At 40.8% G+C, this 12,027-nt stretch overlaps 1 protein-coding gene across 9 annotated transcripts in view; it reads left to right on the forward strand.

The window, feature by feature from the left end:
• Positions 1–12,027, forward strand: part of ptprt (protein tyrosine phosphatase receptor type T) — a 359,275-nt gene that overhangs the window by 125,979 nt on the left and 221,269 nt on the right. For all 9 annotated transcript variants that reach the window (XM_078283910.1, XM_078283906.1, XM_078283907.1 and 6 more), the window contains exons 8-9: positions 2,451–2,566; positions 3,421–3,601. In XM_078283910.1, the coding sequence (XP_078140036.1) occupies positions 2,451–2,566; positions 3,421–3,601 (297 nt within the window). The remainder of the gene's footprint in view (positions 1–2,450; positions 2,567–3,420; positions 3,602–12,027) is intronic.

A 12,027-nucleotide genomic window follows, 5' to 3' on the forward strand; every position in this document is an offset into this window, starting at 1 on the left:
AACAATCTTGTAACCGTACACTCAACAGTTATTATCAAACACTTTACAGGGTCAGAAAAGGTTGAAGTTTCCTTTTTTAAGATCTTTTACTTTTTGGCGATATTGGGGGGCATTTAATTGTTTAAATTCAAATGACTTTTTCCACTGTATTGGGCAGTAAATGGTTGAAACGCACTGTGTAACAAGGTAAAAAATAATCTTTTAAAGATTATTCTTTCACATTACTGGCTAATTTAGTGGCAGGCAAGGGGAAACGAACAGTAAAAAATGAAAGTAAACATTTTGAAGGATATAACTCTGCCTCGGTTTCAAATCAGACCCAGTTAAGTAAACCAATTTGTGTCCTTTTATGTTTTGAGATACACAACATTTCCACCAGTCTGACTGTTGCCTCCATTCAAAGGTAGAAAGAGTAGAAGTTGTTCAGGTGCGGCACACATAGCATACAGGCGGCAAAGGTTTACAGTACAATCTAGCTTGAGTTTTGGTTGTTTTGAATTATGAAAAAAAACCTCTTCAAAACACATTTGTATTGTGTGAAATTATCCAACCGCACACTGTGAGGCTTTGCTGAAAATGCAATCATATCTTTATTTTTCTTACAGCATTTGCAAATAGGCTTATGACTTGAATCCACATCACATGATCACACTGTAAAAGTATGTTTTTCTGGTAGAATAAAAAAGTTATTTTCTCACAGACGCCTATATGTTATTGAAGCTATACAATGGGGTTTTTAATCGTTTTTAAGGACACAAGGAATATGAGACTCACTCAACACATAAATATACCACATTGATCTCTGTAGGGAAATTCTCTTTTCTCTTGCACCCCCACCCACACAGTGCAGGTCAGAGGTCAGAGGTCAGAGGTCAGAGGTCAGCCACAGAGCAGCATCCTCCCAGCTAGATTCAGTGTTTTGCTCAAGGACAGTTAAGCTTCAAACTGGATCCTCCAGTTGAGGGACAGCGTCTCTAGTCCACCTCGCCTCAAAAAGTTTCAAAGTTTTCATTCCAAAATTTTAAGGGTGAAATCCTGCCTGAAGTTCAGTGTTTAATTATTTTTCTTTTTTTTTAAGATTTATATTTTATTGCATCTTCAAACTTTATAACATGTACATACAAATAGACAAATAATCATAAGGGATATAAATGAGGGGAAAAAAGGGGTTGGGGGCATTCAAAGGGGTTAAAAAAAAAAAAAAAACAATAATAAAATGACATAATAAAATAAGTTTTCTTTCATTCACATCTGACATCTGAGATCAATACAGTAATGCAGCAGTTTTCATGTCATAACGTTCAGTACAGGATGCATGGACAAAACATATTTTATTCTCACACCTTGTGGCTCAGTACTAATTGATTGTAAATGCGATGCAGTTCCCTCGCACACCATGTTTCACTTTGTTTAATTCTTTAAAAGTAGCGACGACAGCATCCTCAGAAATGCCACTAATTCATTACCGCACTTTTCCACGCAGCTGAGATTGTCAGTAGTAATAAATGAGTTCTACTTTGATGCCAATACTCATTTTGCCTGAGCAGGTGTCAGACTGTTTCAGACTTTGGAGATCTCATTTCTGGAAGAAAAGCTGACGTTGTTTTCTTTGGAAAAGTAGCTAATATAGAGGCTCGCTAATGATGCAATGATTGGTTATGGTGGCTGTCGTTAGCTGATAGAAACTAATTAGGGAGATAGAGAGATTGGTTTGGACAAGCTTGTTAGTGTGCAGTCAGCCGTGATGCACAAACCTGGGGAGGAGAGCGTAACATATGGCTGGAACAATGCTGATACTGTGTGTGTGTGTGTGTGTGTGAGTGTGTGTGTGGCTGTTTGACCATATGCGGGTGTGTGTGGGCGGGTTTCAGCCTGTTTCCGTTTGTGTGTGTGTGTGTGTGAGTGCATACATTTAAGTGTGAGTGTGCGTGCATGCTTCTTTGGTTGCTTATCTGTGTGTGTGTGTGCGTGTGTGTGTGCGAATGAGCGACATATGGATACGCCTGTAATAACAGCCCCAACAGGCTGCAGATCAATACCAAGACTTAGAAAATAAACTGGCAAAAACTTTTTTGTTGTTGTTTTTTTGGCAGCTACTGGTCAGCCAGACTGTCCAGTCACTGAAAAGTCAAAGGTTTGAACCCTTTAGCAGTCAGTGTGTGTCCATCAGCAGCTGTGTGTCCTGTCAAAGAGTCCTGGAGCAAGACAGTGAACCCCTACATGCCCACTCACTTTACGCATCACCTAAATCTGTAAAGTGTAAATGTAAAATGTCCATGATCAGGCTAATTATTGGTAGGGAAGGAAACTACCTTTTCCATCAGTTGGCCTGCTGCTGTTTCCCAAAACTCAACAGCCGCTTAAAATCTCCATCTTAACAGGATTCGACCTCGCTTCTCCACCGCCTTGACTGCTCAACTAACTTTCGTCTGTGTGTGTCTCTCTTCCAGACCCCGTCCACGGCCCCCAGAGCGTCAACGTGGTGGACATCAGAGCTCGCCAGCTGACTTTACAGTGGGAGACGTTTGGCTACGCCGTGACGCGCTGTCACAGCTACAATCTGACGGTACGTACAGCTGGCCGCAGTCTGGAGTCGCCACTGTGTCTGATGTTTATCTTTTTTTTAATTTATTCTGTACACGGTCTCACACAATTTTGTGAAATGAGCACAAACTCTGAAACGCAGATTATGTGTCGTGGACCTCCAGCACGACTTAGATATGCCATTTTCACATTAGCTTACAATTAGCTAACATTAACAACATTAGCAAAACAACAAACAAAACATTAGCTAACAATGAAGGTTTAGGCAAGTAAAACTACTTTGGTTAAGGTTAGGTTTAAATAGGGAAAACGTTTGCTAAAAATGAACTTCAATTCAAACAGTTGAAGGTAAATGTCTCTGCCCAACCACCAGCCTCGACCTCCACACCTTTACTTTCCACTATTCATTTCCACTATTCCATTATTTAATTGTCAAGTCCTCGCTGTTTTTAATTGTCTCTCCTCCACGTAATCCTTTCTTTCCGTGCACGGAGCAAGTTATTTGCACTTTAAAACGTGCTGATTTACCCACAGAAGTCTTACTGAGCGTATACATGTACTGTTTTAACCCTGCTAGCCCCGCTTCACATTCATACCACTTGAAATTTGACACATTCACACCTTGGAGCTGCATAGTAACACCACAGGCTGTCGGCCATTTGGCAATTCTGCCTGAGCAACTGGGGGTTAAGTGCTTTGCTGAATGGCAGCTCCACATTAGCTATTACTGACTTTCTTTATCCATATAATGGAGTGAATGTAATTTTCTCTCTCTCTGTCTGTAGGAGCAGGGCCAGTGTGTGTTCAACCAGCAGCGGTTTTTATATTATTACATTAACATGTAAATGTCATTTGTATCTCTCTCTCTGTGTGTAGGTGCAGTACCAGTATGTGTTCAACCAGCAGGAGTTTGCGGCGGAGGAGCTGATCCAGACGTCGTCTCATTACACCCTGCGGGGGCTGCGGCCCTTCGTCACGGTCAGGCTGAGGCTGGTGCTCGCCAACCCCGAGGGCAGCAAGGAGAGCGAGGAGATAGTCAAACAGACCGAGGAGGATGGTGAGTTCTCCCCCAAAAAATTACATTTTAACTATTTCTTTAAAGTATGTAATAATCCACATTTTCATATCAGTAAACGTCTGTTTTGTTACTCTCTATCGCTGATTAATAACACAATATTGGTCCAACCTACACCCAGTTTATGAAGGCTTTTACATTTGATGTTCTAAATAGCCGGTGTCTGGTAACGATTTCCAGGAAGTGATGCATTTTACGTTTCCCGGTTTGTTTGGAACAAACAGCAGAAGAAGAACTGGGTAGTTAGCATGAGCAGCGATAGCCACCATGGCTGAACAGACAGAGAAAAGAGAAACTCAAACTGCATCAACAGTAAAGCCAAGCTCCGCCCACACTGTTTGATTGACAGGTGATCTGTGGGAAGTGCAGAGCAGAAACACCACAGTGAGGCTGAGGGACAAAGATGGAGACTAAATTAAAAAAGAAATGTGGGTCTCGCAGATTAGCCCTTTAAACTCGTTTTGGGTTTTGACGTTTTAATCATCTTTATTTTATATTTCGGAAAACAAATGATAAAAATTGCCAATGTTGGTGAGATATTTTCAGTTGTTGCCATGGCAAATCAACTCGTTGAAAGGATTTTTTGGAGTTATCCCCAAATGATGCAAATTACTCAATCAAGACCATTTCACTTGTAGAAAAAATTAGATGTGAAGTTGTTGATGGACTTGTTAAGATGGAGGGCTTTTATTTTTTTTACATTGTAGACTTGAAGAACGACCCTCTTCTGAAATTTGACCTGCACAACATGTGCCAAAAAAAAAAGTGCCAATCCAATTTGGTACAATTCTTGACACACAGTGTGTTCCCTCACTGAAGAAAATCATCATCACGATCTAATTTCAGTTTCAGTTTAGAGTTTATCTGAGCTGCAGCAGCCAAACCAATCCATGAGGCCTTGTGGTGACATGATGAGCTGGTGGTTAGAGACATGTAACCTGTGTCCCGTAACCACAAGATCACAAGTTTGATCCCGGCAACGACCAATCAACACAGTCTACACTCCACATGTTAAACACCTAAAATGCAAATGTTCCCAAACAGGAGGTCAAATTGGTTCAAAGCTCCATCACCTCAAACTCTTGCTTCCCGTCCTGAGGGCGCCATGTTCCGCTAATCCTCCGAACAGAGCGTGCTCCCTCGCCGCTAATATTAACAATTCATCCGCGCTTCGGATTTTTCTCAACAACAGGCCTCGCAATAAAGTGGAATGGCCCAACTCCATTAGAGGAACGCCTGATAAGCAGGTTAAAAACACCGTTCTAATGATCCCAAATCTCTCGTCTCTTCCCCAGCCTCCGGAGAGCTGCGTGTTCTTCTGCTCATCTCATAACTAATATCCCCTCAATTTAGCTTCTGGGGAACATCAGAACTCAGGCAACACCACCTACACCACCTACACACACACACACACACACACGCTCACACACACGCTACAAGTTCTCTGAACCCCTTAATAAGAGCCGACATTACTGGGGAGCAGCAACGGCTTCAGGGGAGAAGAAAAAAGTCGTAATTGTTTTGTTCTTAATTGTTTTTTATTTAACCATCGTTAATCTCCTGGTTGTAATTCAGTAATTAGGGGAACAGAGCAGTGATTGTTCACACGGAGGCTAATTGCTGTTTGTACGGTAATGGCTTTATAGTGCTGGGGCTCAGGCAAATGAAGCAGCTTCTCACACACACACACACACACACCTACACACACATATACACACATGAAATCACACACATAGATATATACACACACATATACCTGCATATACACACATGAAATTGCACACATGCTCAGAGCTGCATACAAGCGCACACTCACTCATGGGTGCGTGCATAAATATGAAAACACACACACAGACACACACACACACACACACACACAAACACACACACACACAGTTTTCATTTTAATGTTGCTGATGAAACAGAAATATAAAGTAGCCTATGTTTAGGGGCAAAATGAGAGTTTTGCAATTAGGATGTAAAATGATTTCTCGCACACACACACACACACACACACACACACACACAGAGGACTCGTCTTCCCATTACCTCCAATTTCTACCAACAACCTCAGGTGATGGAGGATAAAAGCTATTCAGGTTTTAAACATGTATTTCATAATTGTTCTTATTTTCAGGAGGCTGCACTCATAGGATGCACACACACACACATACACACACACACACAGACACACACACACACACACACACACACGCATGCAGTCCACCCAGACACATTCAGTCATGAACCCTTCAGTGTCTCGCTGTGAAGCGTGCCGCGTTGTTAATCTGACGCATCCATTGTTGTTAAAATCGTGCTTCCATCTCAGTTTCATGCTGTTCAGAAGTTAAAGGTCTGATTCACCGTGTTTTAAACAAATAACTGGTTGCTTTTGTTCTGCGTGCTGCGACAGCGCTAATTGCCTCCTAGAGAACATTAAAAGTTCAAATGTCTAAAGAAATACAGAAGGTAAAAAGTTAAAACAGCTGAATTAGATTAAAGTTACACTCTCAGGGATTTAGAGCTGCTTACGGATGGAGGAGAGGAGAGGAGAGGCTGGGAAGAATTTATTACACAGTACACACACACACACACACATACACACACATACACAAGTGCACAAGCAAGTAATGAAGCAATAATAGTTATCTGCTGCACGGTTATGCACAGACATACACACACAAACACACACACACACAAACACAAAATCATGCACATACTATGAGGTCAATCTGTTCAGTTTTGTCTGACCATTGTGAACACTTTACTAGAGTTAACCTAAAGACATCTGGGGAAATGTTGCGTGTGTGTGTGTGTGTGTGTGTGTGTGTGTGTGTGTGTGTGTGTGTGTACATGTGTGCAAGCAAGCGCATGTCTGTCCTCCCCTCCCCCTCTTCAGTTCCTTCCAGTTATCCATCCATTCATAATGACAGAAGACAGTTTGCTGCCACACACACACACACACATACCTACACACACACACACACACACACACACACACTCTTACCTCAGAGACACTTGTCATGTCCACTCACTGTACACACTGGCCTGTTGGACTAACCATGAAACACCTATTTGTCAGTTTGCTGTCAGCGCAGCTCAGTACAGCTGCTTCACCACCTGAACCACAAACACACTTATTCATCAGATTTGTCACAGGAACTCAGTGCAACAACTGTCTCACCTCCTTACAGTGATGTTGAACTCTGGGAGTGTCTTGGGTTGTGTCTCTTCCTCCATGATAAAACCCCAAAATCAGTGATTCTGTGATCTGTTGCTCCGGTAGAGGAGACTGGAGAATTGTGTTTTTTTCTCTCTTCTAGCACATAAAGGAACGCAAACAAAGCAGATTCTGACAATATATAAATAAACTAGTCATGCTGCTGAATTGTGTTTAAGTGAATCACTTTCAATTTTATTGGATGAAATGTTTGTATCCGCCCCCAAGTGCAGGATGAGTCATCAACAGAAACGTGCTGTTTACCTGCGTTCAAAAGAGAAATAGAAATGAAATGAAAAGAGAAATCAACTTTTTTTTTCTCATTTTTTTGGCCTGTATTGGTGAATAGATGAACACTATGTCCAGAAACATAAGAAAAAAGATTAAAAAAAAAAAAAATGTCATGGGGCCTTTAACATTAACATTGGTTGTTTTGCTAAACTAGTGCAGTGCCCGTTCACCCCACTGCTGCACAGAGCGCTGACCGCTTGTTTATTCAAAGTTTAGTAATATTGAACGTGTCGCGTGTCCAAATTGCACCAAATCCGACACTGCACGTCCTTGGGTCCCCAGCAATACACCCGCCAAGTGTGAAGTCGATCGGACGAACGGTTCTCGAGATATGCGAAGGACACACACACACACACACACTCACTCACAGACAGAGATTCCTCGCTTTATAGTATGATGAGCCTGCTGGCTAGTTAGCTAGCTAACAGTTTGTTCAGGTTAACTGAGCTGACTCTTCTCAAGCTACAACTCAGAGTGTTTTGGAGTAGAGACTAGGGCTAAAGACAAGACAGTTTACTGTGTCACAGGAACCAAATCCACCTTATCACACTATTCACTTTTACTGAGAACGTTACTGAATGGATCTCCAGCCACACCACAACAAGCTGACTCACTCATCTCTCTTTTCTTTATTTAGCCATTATTTGAGTTCAGCCAGTGGACCTCCATTACAGAGTCAGATGTGGTTGCTTGGAGATTTGTGACACAACTTCAAAGCCTCTATAGAAAGGTTAGAAATTGCATAACAACTTATATTTTAGGCCTTCAGTATTCAGTGTGACTTACACTGAGTTATCAGGTAGGGGTTAAGTGCCTTGCTAAACCCATAGATCCATAAGATGATGTGCTATTATTACTACTGCTACTACCACTAATCATAATGATAACAATAACAATAATACAAAACGATACATGATTCATGTTGTTTTTATCAGAGTAGATATCCATCTGCCAGTGGTTAAGCACATTTATCTCAAACTACAGCAGAGGGGAATATTAAAAGATTGATGTCAATTCCCTGTGTTTGTGACATGTTTATATCCTTGGATAATACCCGGCACAGCGGCTGAATACGGGTTTTACTGTTAAGAACAACGTTCTCCTCTCAGAGGACAATCACACTCATTCAGACTTAATAATCCTTTTATCTTCAGAGCACAGGCCCTTTCCTAAGATCAGTAGGAGGAACAAACAGAATCACAAGAATAAGCTTTTGTTATTTTCTTGTCATTTTTCAAAACAGTGATTCATCAAAGTGCATTTCCAGTTAAAAGCGTATGGATTTTTTTGAATGTGTTTTGAATGTGTTTCTTTGGTGTGTCAAGGGTCATGGAACTTTCTCAACCCATCAAGGACCGTGTGAACTTTTGATTTAACTCACCAACACTGAACAAACGAGTCCTGTTGTTGTTTAGACCGGCTTTAAAGTTCCTAGGAGAACCAAATCATCTGGTGAACCGTTCCAAAAGGCTTTCATCAGACTCTTTCAAACATTGTGCTCGTTTGGCTTTTGCAAGCCTTTGTTTCATAGCAGCAGCAGCAGCATGTCTGGTGTCGCCTGCTGTCTTTGGCACCACTTGGCCTTGTTCAGACTGCCAGCCCAAATCAGATTTTTGGCATATCCAGATTGGAGTCGGATTGATTTGATCAAGTCTGAACAGCAAAAAAACACATGGAATCAGATTTAAGCCACATTTGTATGTGGTTTGAAATGCGATTCAAATCGGATTTCTACAGATGCGTCTCAGTCTGACCGCTCTAGCCGCTCAAAGCGCCAGAAATGAAAATAGAGAACGTAAACAACAGCCTTTATGTTGTTCTGCTGCGACGAGGACTTCTGTACCGCGACTCGACCGTCCTGTGGTGCGGAGGAAACGACGGTACGTCTCCATTCTGCATTTGCAGGGGTTTTTTTTTTGGTTTCGTATCTGAAAAACGTGCCATCAGTTACCGTACGTACACACGCCGACGTCGTTACCACGGCAACCAATGCAGATAGCTTAACGGTGCCTGAACACACAAATCCGACCCGGTCTCTTGCAAATAACAGTGTGGACAGTCAGAACTAAAGATCGGATTTGAGAAACAAATCGGATTTGCCTGCAGTCTGAACAAAGCCTTACACATGTTTTTGGAGATTCGGTGAGATTTGAACACTTAAATAAAAATAGTTTAATGAGCGATTTAAATTTTTCATTCCATAACAACATATCCACCATTTGGGAAAAAAAGACTTCTTTCTCGTATAAAACATTAAGTTATGAGCAATCTTACTAAATTTGCTTACAAAATCGTTTGGTTTTGAAGGATGTGTTGGAAAATACTGACTGATGACTTTCAGCACTTTATTTCCCCAGATGAAAAACAAACTACAGTGTTGACTACAGACAGTATTCAGTCTCGAAACATATTACATATTAAAACTAATATCCTTCTGTCATGTAATCTTCACATGACAAGCCGTGTTTATTTGTTCCAGGGTTTAGTCTGTATGGATGAGTTTCCCCTGGGAACGCTCTGGAGTGATGAAATCTGGACTAACATCTGGAATGGCATCATAATAACATGGATGTAACATGGATTGATGCATGTTTTTACATGCTAACATGAGAACGAATGAAGCGTTTCATGCCAAAATGAGATATCCACCATTTTAAAACAAAAATAAATCAATGATAGTAGTTTTTAAAGAACGTCAGATAACTCAAGACCTTGGATGACAAAATGATAACACTTTTATAGACAGGATCCTCTAGATTTTAGAGATATTGAATGATGACGTTTTTTAGGCAAGGGGTTTCCTTCAAAATCGATAAAAATTTGGAAATTAAGTCACTGGTTGGTTGGTTGGTTTGGCAGCTGGTGGGAAAGATGAAAATTACAAACACTGAATGACTTCTGTATTGATGCAATGGAAGTTTACTGACCTCACCTTGCAGGATTTATGGGTATTGAAGTTCAGATTTTTCAAACCATTTGACAATTTGTCACCAACATGCAAAGTTTCCTACTGCAGTTTAAGATATGGTGCTTAGATTAAGTAGATCAGCCTACAAAAAAATATCATATCTGCAATGTCATATAATACAAAATCACGAGTGCAAAAAATGCCACTGATTACAATGTGAACAAAATTTGTATTTTATTGGAAAGTAAGTGCAAAGGAATGTTACATTTCTGTTGGATGTAAAGTCCATCACTGCTAATATCACTCAGTCTGGAGCCAAACCAGAACCAAACATCTTTAAAATAAAGAGGTTTAAGTGTCTTTGCAGCATCTGACTTGCGCAAATTTGACAATTAAAGGAAGAAAATGAAAAAATATACTAAATTAAATTAAATAAAAGGATGAGAAATTCTCTTTTATAGCCAAAAATAGCTGGTAGTTGAATTACCTCACAATGACAAGTAACAAACTCACTATCCACATAGTGATAGTGATAGTGACAGTGATAGTGTATGCTATTGGATTTAGTTCACTAAACTACTGCAAAATGTAAACTCCTAGCTTGATTACATGGAGGGCAGCCACTCCCCGACTTTGCTAATAAGCATTATTTTTTAAATTCGCTTTGGATAAAAAATACCTGCTGCAAAGCTGTTAAGACTAATAACAAATAAGTCAAAATTTACATATAAACAAGCAGTTTTGTAGCCAGTTATAATAAAAAAAAGTATAGAGGCAGATAGAGAGCCAGCGGATGAAACACGGAGATTCATTTCATGCCAGTAAAGCTAATTTGAATTGAACTGAAAAAGCGACAGAGGCAGAGAGATAGAGGAAAAAAGAGGAATAGAAGAAAAAGAGGTAGATACATATTGAGAGAATGAGAGAGAGACATAGACGGTAGAAGGAGAGAGAGAGGCTTGGCTTAATGAAGCAGGCCTTTCATTGTGCGGCACGGTGGAAGTTAATCAAGTTATGATTAATGTGTTACAGCTGCCGTTATCTTTTCAATGAAGGATGTTTCCCTCTGTCTCAGCCCCCAAGGTGCACAGGAACACACACACACACACGCACGCACACACACACACACACACACACACACACACACACACACACACGCACACACACACACACACACTCACACACACACACACACACTCACAAAAGCAGGTACCAAGCTGATATGCAGGTACAAGGTTTGAGTCATGATGCACACACACACACACACACACACACACACACACACACACCACAGATATCAGGGTAAATATTATGAGTCATGAAAGGCTCTCTCTCTCTCTCTCTCACACACACACACACACACACACACACACACACAAAGCACCCCTCAGATATCCAGGTAGACATTGTGCATCATGAAAGATCAGCGCACGCACACACACACACACACACACACACACTCACACACACACACAGAGTGAGTGATAAGGTGTTGAATAAAAATGGCAGCATCTAATTGCGTTTCTTTGTTAGGATAATTTGATATGCTCCACAGGCCGGGCCTTAATCAACACCTTGGAATTACTAATCAAAATATGACTTCTCTCACCGTCTGTTTGTGTGTGTTTGTTTGTGTGTGTGTGTGTGTGTGTGTGTGTGTGTGTGTGTTGATGCTTAAAGCTCAGACTGTGTATCTCCATATCTGTGAGTCACATTGTGTTTTGTGGGACTTTGACCTGTAACATTTCAGTTAAAGGATGGTTTCTCTCATCAGTGTAGCAGCTGGGTCGTCCTCACCAGCCATCCATTACAGAGGCAAATGCACGTCCCGCCTCTTCTAATGTCACTGAACGATTGAATGATAATTCATTCATTTTTTTCATATTTTATTTAACCTTTATTTAATCAGGTAAAGCCTCATTGACATTTAAAATCGCTTTTGCAAGAGAGACCTGGCCAAGACAGCAGCGATTAAACATCCATAAAGTT

Source organism: Centroberyx gerrardi, chromosome 5 (genome assembly GCF_048128805.1).
Source record: "Centroberyx gerrardi isolate f3 chromosome 5, fCenGer3.hap1.cur.20231027, whole genome shotgun sequence".
Lineage (NCBI taxonomy): Eukaryota > Metazoa > Chordata > Actinopteri > Beryciformes > Berycidae > Centroberyx > Centroberyx gerrardi.